Below are 19,184 nucleotides of genomic sequence, written 5' to 3' on the forward strand. Positions count from 1 at the left end.
TATTGGAACTTTTATCTTCACAGGAAACACATTATGCTGGCAAAGAAAAATAGCTCTCCTTTGCCTGGCCAAGATTAAATCTTCATAGAAATAGATTTAACTAGGCATTTATAGAGATGTATAGGCTGATATAGAAGTTTAGCAGACTAAGATCCCATGGTTTGGATAGAGACAGTTTGGCCTGTGGTTGTGAGTAAGGCAGAGACATAAGTGATCATCAGCTATATTTATTGATGCTCTCAATAATTTCTCCACTAAAACAGTACGAGCCTAAACCCAATTCAAAAACAAGGCAACAGACTGAAACAAATAGTGCGGGAGGGGGCATTGAGATTGGAGGTAAATAGAAAAAGAGAGAGAAAGAGAGATTTACAGGCGAACTGTAAAAAAACAAAGAGCAGGCTTAGGGAGTACAGTATAAAGGACATTCAGGCAAAATGTATATGCATTCAAATAAATAGTCGTATCGTATATTCCTTCTATTATTTCCATTTGTATTGGTTAACTCACTATGGAATTGCATGTAAAAAAAAGAACAAAAAAGCTGCAGACGCTGATGACATCATCAGGTAGCGCCACGCAGCGATAAGGGGGGAGGTGAGGTGGGGCATAGTAAGGGACAGGTAGTTAAACAGAGTGGGGCAGTTGGGCTGAGGGTCTTGCTTATGCCTTCAAGTGGACATTCACTTTCACTCTACAGATGTTGGAGTGGAGGAGGGGGGCATACATGCACCTAGTAATGCCAGGATGGGGACAGTGGGGGGTTGTCAGGGTTCAGAGGTGAAAGATCACAGTGTGGAGTCGCGGCAGAGGACGATCTCCAGCTCGGTGCGGTAGAGCTTCCCTGCGTCGGACAGAGCCATGATGCTCTTCTTATAGCCCACCAGACCGGTCGAGTCCAACTCCTACAGCAAACAGGGAGAAAAACAGACGTGAGTGCTAGTGCCTCAACCAATGATATCATTAACTATGGTGTCTACCCTGTAAACAATAATGAGCCATTAGGACGTCCCCAGGACTTCACAAAATGGTCGGCTGAAGTCGTCAGGACATTGTCTCATGGTCCCTTGGAGGTTTTGTCTTGTTCCCGGTTGGTCCCAGGAACGTCCCAATGACCACACACACACAGAAATCTACCCAGGGCACACGCACACCCTAGTTTCATTGCACATCATCTTTTGTTACTGTTGTCAAGCCTATCAAGGCCCTGATTGGTGAACCACTGATCCAGTCACAGCTGTTTGTATTTTGGCAATGCAAGGGATTTACTTATTTCATGACACAACGTCCAAGAATGTCCTAAAAACGTCCTTGGGGACATCCCTGGGACAAACTGGGAACTAGACAAAACCTCCAGGGGGCCATGACACAACGTCCCAAGAACGTGCTAAAAACGTCCGGGAACTAGAATGTTCAGGTGTTCTTCACGGGACCAAGAACATCCTAAAAACATTCCCAGGTCAAGCCGGGAACTATAAAACGGTCCCACAGAGAATGTTCCCTTGGGCCCATCATTCGACGTCCTAAGGACTAGTAAAATTAAAGTCCTGAGAATGGACTGAAAAGGTCCTGACATGGTCCTCAGTGACATCCTGGGAACTAGAACATTCTCAGAATGTCAGTGGGATAACGTTGTGTCTAAACCTTTAAGGGACCTAATGGGAAAGTCGGAAAATATCCTCAGGACGTCCCGTGTTTGCTGGGTATGGCCATAACAGTCAATGCAACACCACATCCTGATCCAACAAAAACTCAGAAGACCATAACCTGTACCAGACCACAACGTTCTGGCAATCATTCTGATCTTGTAAACACTCCAGGTGCAGTATGACATAATCAACCAATCAACTAATCAAAAGATGAGTCAGTAAATAAGTGAAGTCTCTTGTTCTTCACCATTTTGTTCTTGTCATGTAGGTCCTTCAGCAGTGCGTCCAGCTCCTGCTCATCAATGTAACCGTTTCCATCCTAGTGAAACAGTGAAAAACAGTGAAACAACAGAAAGGGGCTGGGCATCTTATATCATATTCTCATTAAAAGAACAATCAAACACTCAGATATCCTCCCACTCAGAGTATACACAGGTAAGATCAATCATTCACAGACCAACTGTCACACCCTGGTCTATATTTATTATGTTATATTCATTTATTGAGTCAGGCCAGGGTGTGACATGGGTTTATTTGTAGTGTGTTTTGTCTTGGGGTTGTGTGGGGTTATAGATTAGTCTATGGCTGCCTGAGGCGGTTCTCAATCAGAGTCAGGTGATTATCGTTGTCTCTGATTGGGAACCATATTTAGGTAGCCTGGGTTTCACTGTGTGTTTGTGGGTGATTGTTCCTGTCTCTGTGTTTGTTGCACCAGTCAGGGCTGTTTCGGTTTTCGACGTTTGTTGTTTTGTATTGTTCGTGTTCTTCATTATTAAAGATGTATCGAACGAACCACGTTGCATTTTGGTCCGTTCCTTATTCCACCTCTTCGTCAGAGAAGGAGGTAGAAGAAAGCCGTTACAGAATCACCCACCACAAACGGACCAAGCAACGTGTCAACGGGCAGGAGCCACAGGAGAAGCAACAAAGGCAGCAACAGCGATCACAAGACTTCTGGACTTGGGAGGAGAAATTGTTCGGAGAAGGACCCTGGGATCAGCCTGGAGAATATTGCCGCCCCAAAGAAGAACTGGAGGCGGCGAGAGCTGAGAGCGGCGACGTGGATGGAAGCCCGAGAGTCAGCCCCAAAAATTTCTTGGGGGGGGCTCAGGGAGAGTGTGGCAGAGTCAGGAGTCAGACCTGAGCTCATGCTCCCTGTTTATCGTGAGGAGCCAAGGAGGAGACCAGAACCGGTGTTGGAGGTGAGCGAAGCAGAGACTGTGAAGGAGTTAATGGGGAAATTGGAGGAGAGAGAAATGAGGGAGTTGCTGTGTTGGTGCTTTTTGCATGGAATTCGCCCGACGGAACGTGTCAGGGATTTAATGGCACCTGGGTCAGCGCTCCATACTCGTCCTGAGGAGCGTGTTAGTCGGCTGGTGAAGTTGGTGCCAGCCTCACGCACCAGGCCTCCTGTGCACATCCCTAGCCTTGCACATCCTGTGCCAACACTGCTCTCAAGATCTCCAGTACGCCTTCACAGTCTAGCCCATCCTGTGCCACCTCCACACACCAGCCCTCCGGTGGCAGCTCCCCGCACCAGGCTTCCTGTGCGTGTCCTCGGCGCAGTACCATCAGTGCCAGTACCACGCATCAGTCTGCATGGAGCAGCCAGAGCTGCCAGTCTGCATGGAGCAGCCAGTCTGCATGGAGCAGCCAGAGCTGCCAGTCTGCATGGAGAAGCCAGAGCTGCCAGTCTGCATGGAGCAGCCAGAGCTGTCAGTCTGCTTAGAGCAGCCAGAGCTGCCAGTCTGCATGGAGCTGCCAGTCTGCAAGGAGCTGCCAGTCTGCAAGGAGCTGCCAGTCTGCAAGGAGCTGCCAGTCTGCAAAGAGCTGCCAGAGCTGCCAGTCTGCATGGAGACGCCAGAGCTGCCAGTCTGCATGGAGCAGCCAGAGCTGTCAGTCTGCTTGGAGCAGCCAGAGCTGCCAGTCTGCGTGGAGCTGCCAGTCTGCAAGGAGCTGCCAGTCTGCAAGGAGCTGCCAGTCTGCAAGGAGCTGCCAGTCTGCAAAGAGCTGCCAGAGCTGTTAGTCTGCATGGAGCAGCCAGAGCTGTCAGTCTGCAAGAAGCCGCCAGAGCTGTCAATCTGCATGGAGCAGCCAGAGCCGCCAGTCAGCATGGAGCAGCCAGCGCCGTCAGTCAGCATGAAGCAGCCAGAGCCGTCAGTCTGCCAGGATCCACCAGTCAGCCAGACTCTTCCAGATCTGCCAGTCAGCCAGACTCTTCCAGATCTGCCAGTCAGCCAGACTCTTCCAGATCTGCCAGTCTGCCAGACTCTTCCAGATCTGCCAGTCAGCCAGACTCTTCCAGATCTGCCAGTCAGCCAGACTCTTCCAGATCTGCCAGTCAGCCAGACTCTTCCAGATCTCCCAGTCAGCCAGACTCTTCCAGATCTGCCAGTCAGCCAGACTCTTCCAGATCTGCCAGTCAGCCAGACTCTTCCAGATCTGCCAGTCAACCAAACTCTTCCAGATCTGCTAGTCAACCAGACTCTTCCAGATCTGCCAGTCAGCCAGACTCTTCCAGATCTGCCAGTCAACCAGAATCGTCCAGATCTGCTAGTCAACCAGACTCTTCCAGATCTCCTAGTCAACCAGACTCTTCCAGATCTGCTAGTCAACCAGACTCTTCCAGATCCGCTAGTCAACCAGACTCTTCCAGATCCGCCAGTCAGCCAGGATCTGCCAGAACTGCCAGCCAGCCAGGATCTGCCGGATTCAACTGCCTGGCTGGGCTTCCTCTCAGTGCTGGGCTTCCTCTCAGTGCTGGGCTTCCTCTGTCCCGAGCTGGCCCTCTGTCCCGAGCTGCCTCTCTGTCCCGAGCTGCCCCTCTGTCCCGAGCTGCCCCTCTGTCCCGAGCTGCCCCTCTGTCCCGAGCTGCCCTTCTGTTCCGAGCTGCCCCTCTGTCCCGAGCTGCCCCTCAGTCCAGTGGGGTTCAGGGTGAGGACTACTAGGCCATGGTCGGCGGCGAGGGTGGACAATCCTAGGACGCGAGGAGGGGGGACTAAGACATTCATAGAGTGGGTTCCACGTCCCGAGCCGGAGCCGCCGCCATGGACAGGCGCCCACCCGGACCCTCCCTATTGTTTTGATGTGCGTCCGGGAGTCCGCACCTTAGGGGGGTTCTGTCACGCCCTGGTTATATTTATTATGTTATATTCATTTATTGAGTCAGGCCAGGGTGTGACATGGGTTTATTTGTAGTGTGTTTTGTCTTGGGGTTGTGTGGGTTTATAGATTAGTCTATGGCTGCCTGAGGCGGTTCTCAATCAGAGTCAGGTGATTATCGTTGTCTCTGATTGGGAACCATATTTAGGTAGCCTGGGTTTCACTGTGTGTTTGTGGGTGATTGTTCCTGTCTCTGTGTTTGTTGCACCAGTCAGGGCTGTTTCGGTTTTCGACATTTGTTGTTTTGTATTGTTCGTGTTCGTCAATATTAAAGATGTATCGAACGAACCACGTTGCATTTTGGTCCGTTCCTTATTCCACCTCTTCGTCAGAGAAGGAGGTAGAAGAAAGCCGTTACAGAATCACCCACCACAAACGGACCAAGCAACGTGTCAACGGGCAGGAGCCACAGGAGAAGCAACAAAGGCAGCAACAGCGATCACAAGACTTCTGGACTTGGGAGGAGAAATTGTTCGGAGAAGGACCCTGGGATCAGCCTGGAGAATATTGCCGCCCCAAAGAAGAACTGGAGGCGGCGAGAGCTGAGAGCGGCGACGTGGATGGAAGCCCGAGAGTCAGCCCCAAAAATTTCTTGGGGGGGGGGCTCAGGGAGAGTGTGGCAGAGTCAGGAGTCAGACCTGAGCTCATGCTCCCTGTTTATCGTGAGGAGCCAAGGAGGAGACCAGAACCGGTGTTGGAGGTGAGCGAAGCAGAGACTGTGAAGGAGTTAATGGGGAAATTGGAGGAGAGAGAAATGAGGGAGTTGCTGTGTTGGTGCTTTTTGCATGGAATTCGCCCGACGGAACGTGTCAGGGATTTAATGGCACCTGGGTCAGCGCTCCATACTCGTCCTGAGGAGCGTGTTAGTCGGCTGGTGAAGTTGGTGCCAGCCTCACGCACCAGGCCTCCTGTGCACATCCCTAGCCTTGCACATCCTGTGCCAACACTGCTCTCAAGATCTCCAGTACGCCTTCACAGTCTAGCCCATCCTGTGCCACCTCCACACACCAGCCCTCCGGTGGCAGCTCCCCGCACCAGGCTTCCTGTGCGTGTCCTCGGCGCAGTACCATCAGTGCCAGTACCACGCATCAGTCTGCATGGAGCAGCCAGAGCTGCCAGTCTGCATGGAGCAGCCAGTCTGCATGGAGCAGCCAGAGCTGCCAGTCTGCATGGAGAAGCCAGAGCTGCCAGTCTGCATGGAGCAGCCAGAGCTGTCAGTCTGCTTAGAGCAGCCAGAGCTGCCAGTCTGCATGGAGCTGCCAGTCTGCAAGGAGCTGCCAGTCTGCAAGGAGCTGCCAGTCTGCAAGGAGCTGCCAGTCTGCAAAGAGCTGCCAGAGCTGCCAGTCTGCATGGAGAAGCCAGAGCTGCCAGTCTGCATGGAGCAGCCAGAGCTGTCAGTCTGCTTGGAGCAGCCAGAGCTGCCAGTCTGCGTGGAGCTGCCAGTCTGCAAGGAGCTGCCAGTCTGCAAGGAGCTGCCAGTCTGCAAGGAGCTGCCAGTCTGCAAAGAGCTGCCAGAGCTGTTAGTCTGCATGGAGCAGCCAGAGCTGTCAGTCTGCAAGAAGCCGCCAGAGCTGTCAATCTGCATGGAGCAGCCAGAGCCGCCAGTCAGCATGGAGCAGCCAGCGCCGTCAGTCAGCATGAAGCAGCCAGAGCCGTCAGTCTGCCAGGATCCACCAGTCAGCCAGACTCTTCCAGATCTGCCAGTCAGCCAGACTCTTCCAGATCTGCCAGTCAGCCAGACTCTTCCAGATCTGCCAGTCTGCCAGACTCTTCCAGATCTGCCAGTCAGCCAGACTCTTCCAGATCTGCCAGTCAGCCAGACTCTTCCAGATCTGCCAGTCAGCCAGACTCTTCCAGATCTGCCAGTCAGCCAGACTCTTCCAGATCTCCCAGTCAGCCAGACTCTTCCAGATCTGCCAGTCAGCCAGACTCTTCCAGATCTGCCAGTCAGCCAGACTCTTCCAGATCTGCCAGTCAACCAAACTCTTCCAGATCTGCTAGTCAACCAGACTCTTCCAGATCTGCCAGTCAGCCAGACTCTTCCAGATCTGCCAGTCAACCAGAATCGTCCAGATCTGCTAGTCAACCAGACTCTTCCAGATCTCCTAGTCAACCAGACTCTTCCAGATCTGCTAGTCAACCAGACTCTTCCAGATCCGCTAGTCAACCAGACTCTTCCAGATCCGCCAGTCAGCCAGGATCTGCCAGAACTGCCAGCCAGCCAGGATCTGCCGGATTCAACTGCCTGGCTGGGCTTCCTCTCAGTGCTGGGCTTCCTCTCAGTGCTGGGCTTCCTCTGTCCCGAGCTGGCCCTCTGTCCCGAGCTGCCTCTCTGTCCCGAGCTGCCCCTCTGTCCCGAGCTGCCCCTCTGTCCCGAGCTGCCCCTCTGTCCCGAGCTGCCCTTCTGTTCCGAGCTGCCCCTCTGTCCCGAGCTGCCCCTCAGTCCAGTGGGGTTCAGGGTGAGGACTACTAGGCCATGGTCGGCGGCGAGGGTGGACAATCCTAGGACGCGAGGAGGGGGGACTAAGACATTCATAGAGTGGGTTCCACGTCCCGAGCCGGAGCCGCCGCCATGGACAGGCGCCCACCCGGACCCTCCCTATTGTTTTGATGTGCGTCCGGGAGTCCGCACCTTAGGGGGGGGTTCTGTCACGCCCTGGTCTATATTTATTATGTTATATTCATTTATTGAGTCAGGCCAGGGTGTGACATGGGTTTATTTGTAGTGTGTTTCGTCTTGGGGTTGTGTGGGTTTATAGATTAGTCTATGGCTGCCTGAGGCGGTTCTCAATCAGAGTCAGGTGATTATCGTTGTCTCTGATTGGGAACCATATTTAGGTAGCCTGGGTTTCACTGTGTGTTTGTGGGTGATTGTTCCTGTCTCTGTGTTTGTTGCACCAGTCAGGGCTGTTTCGGTTTTCGACATTTGTTGTTTTGTATTGTTCGTGTTCTTCATTATTAAAGATGTATCGAACGAACCACGTTGCATTTTGGTCCGATCCTTATTCCACCTCTTCGTCAGAGAAGGAGGTAGAAGAAAGCCGTTACACCAACTGCCAATTCAGTCATTACAAAGGCATTAGTATGAGACTCCTGTACTGTACACATCTTCCCTACTGTACTGTTTTCTTTGTGGAAGGTTCTTGTATTCATGGATGCCAAGGGAAGCCAGGCTTCCCCAAAAAGTTGACCAAGAAAAAATACATATTTCGTCACTCTGTGTTTCATAAATTTCCTTCAATTCACAAGAGGCTGAAATGAATATATCTCACCGGAGAAAGCATCTGAGCAAACCAAACAGCTCCCCTCTGTCTCAGTATGTGTAGAGTATCTATCTGATGCTCTCTGGTCAGAAAGAGTATGACATTGATGCCACCAATAGCATTGAATTCAAGGGAAGCCAGCGAGCATTTGGCCTCCCTTGATAAAAAATACATTAAATAATTGTCAATCAGCTTTGAGCTAAACTGAGTGAGCTCCGCTGTGAATGGTGCGAGCTCACCATAAAAAAAGTGTCAAGGGAAGCCAGTTTGGATTTGGCTTTAGACCAATCACATCACAAGCCAAAGTCAAATGTCATTAATGAAAGAAACAAACTTGAATTGTTGCATCTCGTTGTGTTCGGCCCTTTCCTAAATTAGGGATTTGGACTTGTGGTTTTACTTAATTCTCTGTACTGGCCAATGATTATAATGGGGATTCTGATCCATCCATAAATTCATACATTGTGCAACTGACCTGACATGATGGAAGTTCAACATGTAGCTAGATGTACACTCTTAGAAAAAAGGGTTCCAGAAGGGTTCTTCGGCTGCCCCCACAAGAGAACTGTGGAAAGGGTTCTACATGAAACCCAAAAGGGTTCTACCTGGAACCAAAAATGTTTCTTCAAAGGGTTCTCCTATGGAGATAGCCGAAGACCCCTTTCAGGTTCTAGATAGCATATTTGTTCCAAAGAGTGTAGTATGCTAACGTTAACTAGCTGGCCTGGTGTATTGTTGTCTATGAAAGGAAGCTAGCGAGCAAGTATTTTAGCAAGATAGCCTAGGACAACAAAAACTAAAAGTGTGTACTGTATGACAGAGTCATAAACCGTTTAGGCACACACACACACACATAAATCAGTAACATTGACAGGCAGCTCCTGTTTTCTTTGTATCTTGCAATAACTCTCTGTGGCTCTAAATCAATAGTTGTTTAGTAGTCCAAAAATGTGGGAAACAATACCTTGCTTGACCATGCTGTAGGTCATGTAACTGTTACATGCAATATGTTCTGTGGACAGATGTTGCTCTCCGGTTTTGTAATGAAACAAATGTGTGGTTGAATTTATTCTGCCACTGTGTCTTATTATTGTCTCGGCATTTAGGCCTATATATCATGATGTCAAGACATATGAACTAACAGGTTATAGAGCAAACAACGCAGTTATCACAACACATAGGTTGTAATATGGCTTTTTCCTGGATTGGCTTCCCCCTTCATTTAACCCATGCACCGCTACTGGGAAGGTTACCAAGGTAACACTAACAAAATAAATTATACAGACGCAGGTGTGTCTGGAGTATTTACCTGTGCAAGTGACCATTTGCATGGAGCTTGTAGCTTGAGTGACAGGGATACAAACAATCTCTCTCACACACTCTCCCACCCACACACCCTCCCTGTAAATATGTCTACTGTGCTCATTTACCTTGTCATAGAAGGTGAAAATTATGTTGAACTGCTCTGCTGAAAGCTTGCATCCCTGGAGAGACGGAAAAAACAGTGAAAGGAAAGGAAAAAACTAATATATATTGTATATGATATATATTCACTGAGTTCACCAAACATTAGGTGTGTGTGTGTGTGTGTGTGTGTGTGTGTGTGTGTGTGTGTGTGTGTGTGTGTGTGTGTGCGTGTGCGTGTGCGTGTGCGTGTGTGTGTGTGTGTGTGTGTGTGTGTGTGTGTGTGTGTGTGTGTGTGTGTGTGTGTGTGTGTGAACATGCATGCTTGAGTGCGTGTGAAAAGTGTTGCAAGGACTTTTAAGGGTGTCGATGTGATAGTCTAGCCAGGTGCGGACTCAGTAAACGTCTCCTATGATAAACAGTTTAATCCTCTTACAGTGAATGCAATAAAGCTGAATTGTACCATAGATCTGCCGACATACATATTGTATGACCTTTACCTTAGGGTTATAGTCAAGACTGCTTTAATTCACATTGTGACCGACTCTTTCACAAATGACTACATTGCCCCAATTCCTAAAGGATTTTGTGTGTGGGGTGGGGTGTGGGGGTGGGGGGTGGGGTGTGTGGGTGTGGGTGTGGTCTCACCTCGAACTTGAGCAAGAAATTTTCCTGAACCGGCAGCAGCCTTAAATGAGATAAAAGAAAATCATTCACATTCACATTCTTTACTTCAAAATGGATTTAAGTATAACACACAGAGTCTCTCAGTGAACAAGACACACATACACTCACCTGGCCATTTCAGACAGGCCCAGTTTCCCATCACCATTCAGATCAAACATCTTTAGCTGGAGAGTGAAATGCAACAGTGAGTGGCGTAACATTACTACACGGTGTTAAACCTGTGTGTTTGTGTACACATGTACAGTATGTGTGTCACACTCACGATTGTCTGTGTGTACTCGTTGAGTTTCTTGTCATCGTAGTGTCTGTTGGCCTTCTTCAGAAGATCTGACAGGAAACCCTGAGGAAGACAGATCCTCGTTACCCCACTGGTAACTGGCTCAATGACCCAACATTAAAGTTTAAGGATGAGTGCTCAGGGGTCCTCCTCTGACAACAAGCACAAGTCCTTGGAAATTGACTAATGAAGGTTATGAATGTTTAAAAGCTTGACACATTTGTTTACCTTCAGTTCATTGGCTTCGATGTATCCACTGCGATCAGTGTCATACCTTCTCCATGCCTGTCGACAGAGGATTTTTAACATTTCATTACAACACAGTACACATGCATTTAAACACAGAGATAAAGAACTCTAAAGCCTTAAAACCCGCTTTACTTTAACAACAAGTGGAAAAGTCATGATGCTATAATCGGTAGAGAGAATGTAGCCAGACGGAGATAGAAGAGGATGAGAGTTAGACAGAAAAGTATATAATTTGTGTTATAATCTACCAGCTGACCCGTGTCTAGAGTGAAACCTTATCAAAGATGGATGCCCAAACTACATCACCCCTCCCCCACCCCCCACACCCCCACTCTCCTGCAGTAAGCCTGCAACCAATCCATAATGTATGGCAGTCTGAGAATAGCTTCTGTGTTCCCCTCCCCCCTCCACTTTTAACACAGGGTAGCCAGCACACTGGACCACTGCAAAACCCCTTCCTTCTGTCTATCCTCTCTTCTCCTTACTTTGCGTGTCTCCACCAACAGAGAACAGTTAAAAGGAGCCCCCCTCCCTCTCTCTCTTTCTCTCTCTAGTTATTTCTAGATATAAAACACTTTAGACAAGGAAATGCCTGTTTCCCTGATATTTCTAAGCTCTCTTGGAATTGATTCTGTGTGTGTGTGGATGGATGTGTGTTGGTTTTTGTGTATGGGACGAAGTGATCAGACTTAGCAATACACCAAAAAGTTATCTGTATCGGAGAGCAATGATAGCAGGAGTCATCTTTAGTGATAGATATACTGTACAGTGCAGTGGGCTTACACCCACACACACACACACACACACACACACACACACACACACACACACACACACACACACACACACACACACACACACACACACACACACACACACACACACACACACACACACACACAAACACAACTTACCGCCATGAATTCTGCACTGGATCCCACAAATGTTCTGAAACAAAGCAGGAAATTCTCCTCTGTGGGCAGAATCTGAGCTAACTGGAGAAAAAGAGAGAGAGAAAATATAGAGAGAGAGGATTAGTACACTTGGCTAGCAACTCAATATTAAAGCGGATTTCAACAACAACACTGTGTACAAAACAAATAACATATATGCAGATATAGCATCAGAGGTAAACATAAAAAGTAAGCAGACATTTCAACAGAGGAGTTTGAATGTGCTTGTGTACAGTATGAGTCTTACTTCTGACATCTCGATTCTTCCGTCTGCATTCTTGTCAAATTTCATCATGAATTCCTTCATTTTCTCTCTAAAGGCAGCATGTGTGGGATCCTTGAATAGGCAAACACACACACAAACACACAGAATAAATCAAAAACGACTAAAACAGAGACTTCCTACCGAACGACTCTCTATGATGATGAGTTGTTATAGCATATTATATCAAATTGTCTAGTCTATTAGCCTATCTAGAAGCCTGAATATACCATGGATGATGACAGTCAAGTAAAGTGGACCATTTTCTCATTTAAATACAATGTTTAAGGTTGCCTCGACTAGGATGGAGTCAGTCACTCACTTTAAGGCAGGAAGGAAGGAAGGGTGCATTTCAAAGTATTCAAACCCACTCACCACGCCAGTTCCTCTCCGCGCAGTCTCTAGCTGCCGGAAGAAGTTCTCCAGCTCCTTTCCCTCGATGTAGCCATTTCCTGTAGAACATACCCAAGGGTTAAAGGTAATTCCTGGGATCAGTGAGATGGGGATTACATTGACTTTTGAACCTGTGGAAAACATAATAGTTACATGGCACTTTCTCAATTTATCTTTCTTGATTCCTCGCATCCTCTCTCCTCACCTCCTTCGCAAATCCTATTGGAGAAAAAAGTAAGGGGAGGGACCTTGGACCTTCTTCTCCAATACAGCTGATGTGAATTGAGATAGAACCCTGGTATGTAGTGTGGTTCATTACTGTAAACAAAAACAGGGTTCAATATGGAGGCATTTTTTAAGCCATTTATTCAACAAGTAGCTCAATGAAAGTCACGAACAACGAGTCCACAAGGAGTCCAGAGATTCAAGTGTTGTATAGCACCACCATGACTGTTTGCATACATTTTGACAAAAACACTCTCATTATCTAGCCTAATGCTACAGTCACACGATATTGTCCATCTGGCCAACACGACTCCCACAGGAGTACAGTAGCATAACATTGAGTCACATATTTATATCCAACACACACACACACCCTGCTGAGCTCCCAGGTCCTTACTGGGATTAATCTGATATCCCAGCAAAACCATCAGGCCCAGTGTCTGATGGGAGGATGAGATTGTGGGAGGAGGAGAGAAATGGAGGGTAGGTCGGAGGGAGGGATCTGAAAAGGCAGGGGCTTAATGTGACTTATTGTGTCATAGCACCATAGGAATAAAATGAAGAGGGGGGAAGAAAATGATGGAGAGGGGAAAGAAATGTGATACTTGATAAGTGTGTGTGTGTGTGTGTGTGTGTGTGTGTGTGTGTGTGTGTGTGTGTGTGTGTGTGTGTGTGTGTGTGTGTGTGTGTGTGTGTGTGTGTGTGTGTGTGTGTGTGTGTGTGTGTGTGTGTGTGTGCGTGTGTGTGTGCACACTGTAGGGGCAACCCACATGCTGTAGATACTTAAGGCTGATTGAGAATATAGCAAGCTCCTAATTGTCTTGGCCGATCAGATCTCTAACGGTTTGTACTCTGTGAGTTCCCCCAGGTCTGTGCTCTGTGAGTTCCCCCAGGTCTGTGCTCTGTGAGTTCCCCCAGGTCTGTGCTCTGTGAGTTCCCCCAGGTCTGTGCTCTGTGAGTTCTCCCAGATCTGTTCTCTGTGAGTTCCCCCAGGTCTGTGCTCTGTGAATTCCCCCATCGGGGAGATGAGAGAAACACTCAGAGGCCATCAAACACACACGGGAGAAAAACACATCACACACCACCCTACAGGCAGATAGAAAAGGAGAAACAGAGAGAGAGAATGTGAAGAGATAGGTAGGAGATGCAGCAATAGAGAGAGGGGGGGTAAAGAGAGGGAACTACATTATTGTAGTTAGCTCAATGTTGGGAGAAGGTAGGGGTTCTGCATTAGTCACATGACCAAAGCACTGCTCGCATCTGGAAACTTTAGGCAGATCAGGGTGGCATTTACGAATGGGAAGTGTGGAAATTCTCTGGTAATGTTGCCACAGAATGATATTTAAAAACAGAATTGACAGTGGGGGGTCAGGTAGATGTTTATTGGGGCACTAGATATTCTGTATCAACATTCACAAACATGACAGGCATGTGACTGGCTACGCATGGTATACAGCAAGTTTGCTGACAACACGATAGTTGTAGGCCTGATAACCAACAATGACTAGTTCACCTATAGGGAGGCGGTAAGTGAACTGGCATTGTGGTGACATCACGACAACAACCTTTCCCTCAATGTCAGCAAAACAAAAGAGTTGACTGTTGACTTCAGGAAGCAGAGGAGGGAACATGCCCTGATCCACATCAACGGGACTGCAGTAGAGAGAGTTACTAGTTTTATGTACCTCAGCATCCACATCACAGAGGACTTTTCTTGGACCAACAACACCACCACTCTTGTCAAAAGGGTGCAACAGCACCTCTACTTCCTAAGGCAGCTGAAGAAATTTGGCATGTTGCTCCAAATACTACCGCTGAACCATCAAGAGTGTCCTGAACGGTTGATTCACGGCCTGGTATGGGAATTGCGCCATCCACAACCGCAAAGCCCTCCAGCGGGTGGTGAAGACGGCCGAGTGCATCACTGGGACGATGCTTCCACCCATACAGGACATCTACTTGAAACTGTGTCTGAGGAAGGCACTCAGCATCATCAAGGACCCCACACACCCCAGCCACGAGCTGTTCTCTCCCTTACCTTCAGGCAGACTGTTTCTAAGCATGTGGTCTAATACCAACAGGCTCACTTTTTTGTTTTTATTCTTATTTTTTTACTGTTTTTTTTATTGTTGTTGCATTGTAGAAAAGGAACCTGCAAGTAAGCATTTCGTTGGACGATGTATACAAAACGTATCCCGTACAACTAATAAAACTTTCAACGTAAAACTTTTAACTTTGTGTTTTGTATTTGATAGGTAAATCACCATCTGTGCATCGGCTCGCCTGGTCTTTGAGATGTAAGCAAATCACTGCAGAAACACAAAGCTTTGTGTATGTAAATAAATCAGCCCATCAGATGGAGGGACTGAGGGCTGTCTCCTCTCTATATCAACATGTCATCACTCCACAGAAGCACAACTAAACATATTCCTGTACTGTGTGGGAGGGAAGTGAATGAGTTGGCTGGTTAACTGTGTAAAGAAGTTTCACCAGAGACTTGGATATTATGCCCATGTCTTTACACAGGGCCGGACTTGGGCATAGGCGGTTTGTCTATGGGACGTAGGGGGCCCCTGACCCAAAAAGGAACTAATTCTTACTGTTGAGAATTTGAACAGCAGAATACACAAAGCGCATTTTCAAAATGTGGTTGTGCATCATCAATTTTCCTCTTGTTATGTCAGTCACTGACAGCACTCAATTAGCCTGAGAAGCTACGCATTTTTAGATTGGTAAATAGGTCTACCCTGCTATCTGAATTTGTGGTAATAATAAATAAATTACCGCATGGGAACAAAGGGCATGTGCATAGGGGTCCTGCCCTTTAGGGGGCCCCCATTGATTTTGTTTGCCACTCTCACTCGCGAATAAAATTGCATGAAATTAGTTAGACATTTGCTATAGTTTATTTTTCGCCCTATGGCAAAATGTGTACAATTGCAGAAAACTTGCTTTAAAATTGCATAATGCCTATGCCTTATGGCAAAATGTGTGGAATTACAGGAAATTAACTTAAAAAATGTATAAATATTTCCGTGGTCAAGTGGGGAGCCACTAAAATATTTGACCAGCGAGGTGGTAGGCCCCCCAACCAAATCTCGTATAGGGCCCAAAAAGGCTTGAACCTGTTCATACATTTTTCAGTTATGTTAGACAAAGATCTTGTTTCCTTGCATGTAATAATATTTGGTGTGAAGAGTGGAATAATGCATGCGCTTCCCAAATATCATAGGCCTATTCTCTAGTCCACACACAGACACATTCTGCACAAACCATAACACACACGCACACACCATACAAGGCCTGTCCTAAGAGTGAATCATCTGAAGTTTTAAATCTGAAATGCGTTATTGACAGTGACCGAAAAGTTTAATCTAGGATTCTTGAAAAGCATGCTCCACTACCCCAGTTCTAGTCCCACTTGATCATGTATGAGACTATGGACACAGATTGGCTTGACAGACTGACACAAACCTGCTTGGCCGCAATATGTTTCTGTTAACCACCTCTGCCTCCCACAGATGGATTGTGTATTCACAGCGAACAGTGAGACCTATTTTTACATTCCACAAACTATAATTTGTGGAATTAAAGTGTATGTGTTTTGTCTTGTGTGTGTGTGTGTGTGTGTGTGTGTGTGTGTGTGTGTGTGTGTGTGTGTGTGTGTGTGTGTGTGTGTGTGTGTGTGTGTGTGTGTGTGTGTGTGTGTGTGTGTGTGTGTGTGTAATTGCACTCATTCCTCATCCCTGGCTCTACTAATTCTAGGTCCATTCCAGCCCAGTGCATGCCAGGGATGTGTATGGCTTAGTTGACCCGGTGGGCGGATTTAACCCTCGGCTGGGGCAGTGGAGTGTTTGAGCGGCTCGGAGAATCCATGCGCTTGCTCAGGTGTGACTGTTTACATGCTGTAGGTGAGAGGCTGCAGAGCTCAGAGTGAGCGCTATGGGGCGGAAACATGTCAAGCCTGCACAATGTCACAGACTTTTTGACACACTTCAACAGGCGCTTGTTTAGTAGAGCCCTCAGTAAGTCTAAACGGGCCTAGCCCAGCGTTTTGTTGCCAAGCAGAAAGTCTCCAACGGCCCTAAGGGACCACCATGGGATGGGGGAGAAGGATTCAACATGCTTTGCGCAGTGCAGAAATGAATGCATGGATGGATTAAAGAAAGAAAACGCAGTGCTTTACCATGCAATATATTCAAATCCAAAAACGTAAATGAGAGCTACTGAGGGTCATGGGATTTAGCAACTCGTATAGCTGCTGTTATAATCACTGTTTATAACCCTTCATGATCACCTTTGAGTGCTGTATGACGGAGACCAGCTCTAGCGCACAGTGACGCACACCATACCCGCGACTAGGCCATCGATTTGCAGTCAGTCACACCCATAACCGCCCAGTATCTAGTGCGTGCACTACCCCCCCCCCCACCCCACCCCCACCCTTACCCTCTCTCCCGCTCCACTTCTTCCCATTCCCAGACCGGACACGGCAAGCTGCCTGTCAATACACCGCGCCTGGCAGAAGCCCCGGTGATGACATAGGCTACTGTAGATTCATTCATAGGAGACGCGCGGATCCGGTTGCCTCGTTGGGGTCGCTACAAGCCAGGCACATATATAATTCACAGCAATCAAACAGCGCTAAAAACATCCGCTCCGTTTTGCACACACGTCACCACTCTATATAATAAATGATCTAGCAAGAACAACGCATGTTTACTCTAAAATAATGTAGTGCTGTATTAGACTTTCGTGTTTTACGCACAGAAAATAGTGCCACAAATGTGGTCCAAAGCAGCGCCCTTCTGTTCCACATCTTGGCGCGGTTTGATGCGTAACTGAGGAACTCAAATAAAATTATGAATAGCAAATATGGTTATAGGGGATTATATGTAGCCTACGTGTCGACTGAAATCTCATATAAAGCTCGTGTAGGAAAAAATGCACAAACTGAACTATTTGAAAATGCTTTTCTACTTTGCTACTTCAAAATATGTTTCCTTACCTGACAGTTCTGCAACAAATATCTACAAACCCCACAAATGCCCCTTTATACAACTTCAATATGCTAATTGTGCAATTAAAGTTAAAAAGGAGTGTCAAGTTAAAAATCTTTCCATTAGTGCATGATCACGGAACAGGGTACAAGGCACAGGGACCTCTGACTGACAATCACAGCCAAGATTCCCAAGACGCTGTTTAAATAACAACCCATATGCTCCTCTGTCCAGCAGTACAACACACAAGACTTCCTACCCTCATCTATCACATCTGCTCACTTTCTCTGTCCCACCAAGCACTAGCCTATCAATTGAATAACTATCCAACCATTCTGAATTTACATCCAGCCTACTCCTCTGATATGCCCATAGTCCAGTCTTGCCCAAGTTGAACCCCCTGGCCGTAGCAGTACTGACCGTCTGCGTCGAAATGTTTCCAGATGTCGAGAAACTGCGCCGCGGTGAGCTCTGCCAGGTGGAGATGAGGGGGCTGCTGTGCTTGACTCGCCATCGTTCAGTCGCTGCTGCTTTTTTCTTCTTCTTCCAGAGTTAACTTGTTCCCAGTCTGATCTAGAGCCTCTCCAAACTGTCAGCGGCTCGCACTCAGCCGGGGCTTTTAAACCCCCCCGCGGCGCATGCAATTTTCATGCTGACAGAACGGGGGCGCAGCGGCTCTGAACCCGCATGTACTCTGAGCCAAGGAGTGTGAGAGCCTGCAGGAGCTGTACTGATCTGTCACTCCCCCCAGAGGGATGAGAGATACTCAATGGCACTGTCCATGCAGGCTCTGTCCATACAGAATAACACGGGCAGTTCTCTCTGTTGATTGGAATTATGGAAATATAATCACACAGAGAAAGGCCCCATATACATCAAAGCATTCCATCAAATAGTCTGTCCCATCAAACAGGCCAACACCTCAGGAAGACAGTGGGAATCCAACTAAGTGAGTGAGTGTGTGTGTGTGTGTGTGTGTGTGTGTGTGTGTGTGTGTGTGTGTGTGTGTGTGTGTGTGTGTGTGTGTGTGTGTGTGTGTGTGTGTGTGTGTGTGTGTGTGTGTGTGTGTGTGTGTGTGTGTGTGTACATGCTCTGGTAACGAGTATTTATCTCTCTGCTCTACCAAATTCCTCACCATTGATCTTACTGTACTTATCAAGTATCACTTTGAAAAAAGACTGTACTATCCCCTCTCTCACCATTCCTAATTTACTCCCATTTTATCCCCCCATCCATCAATGCATCAGTCTCTCACTGCCTCATCTCCTGCGCTCTTCTATCGGGTCTGTTTAGATTTAAGTTTCTCCTCAGACTCTTTGGCCTTTCAACCTCATAGCTGGCACAAATCATATCACCCAGTTTTTGCGACTATATTGTACTGCCACTAAAGTATAATAAAGTGTCTTTAGGCTCTGGTATGGGGGATATCCCCACTCCTCCTTTATCTATTTTCTTCTCACTTTTCTCCCATTCTTTCTATTTGAGGCTCCAGCAGCTTCGATAAAGCCTGAAGGTTCGTGTGAGAGAGCGAGAGAGAGAGAGAGAGAGATTTCAAGGGGGAAATGGAGAGAGAAAAGCATTTTATCTCTACATAGCAGTGTTGTGTATTGATTAGAGTGAAATTAAGAGAGATAGAGAGAGAGAGTGTGTGTGTGGACCC

At 47.5% G+C, this 19,184-nt stretch overlaps 1 protein-coding gene across 1 annotated transcript; it reads right to left on the reverse strand.

The window, feature by feature from the left end:
- Nucleotides 1-217: 217 nt before the first annotated feature.
- On the reverse strand, nucleotides 218-18,122 carry LOC135553983 (calretinin-like). The gene is made up of 11 exons (XM_064985965.1): nucleotides 17,945-18,122; nucleotides 12,282-12,358; nucleotides 11,892-11,981; nucleotides 11,606-11,686; nucleotides 10,671-10,727; nucleotides 10,428-10,505; nucleotides 10,274-10,329; nucleotides 10,127-10,166; nucleotides 9,505-9,558; nucleotides 1,897-1,968; nucleotides 218-905 (listed from the first exon to the last, which is right to left on the reverse strand). The coding sequence occupies exons 1-11, from the start codon at nucleotides 18,036-18,038 to the stop codon at nucleotides 789-791; spliced, it is 816 nt and encodes a 271-aa protein (XP_064842037.1). The 5' UTR covers nucleotides 18,039-18,122; the 3' UTR covers nucleotides 218-788.
- Nucleotides 18,123-19,184: the final 1,062 nt, after the last annotated feature.

The sequence above is a fragment of the Oncorhynchus masou genome, chromosome 2 (assembly GCF_036934945.1).
Source record: "Oncorhynchus masou masou isolate Uvic2021 chromosome 2, UVic_Omas_1.1, whole genome shotgun sequence".
Classification (NCBI taxonomy): Eukaryota; Metazoa; Chordata; class Actinopteri; order Salmoniformes; family Salmonidae; genus Oncorhynchus; species Oncorhynchus masou.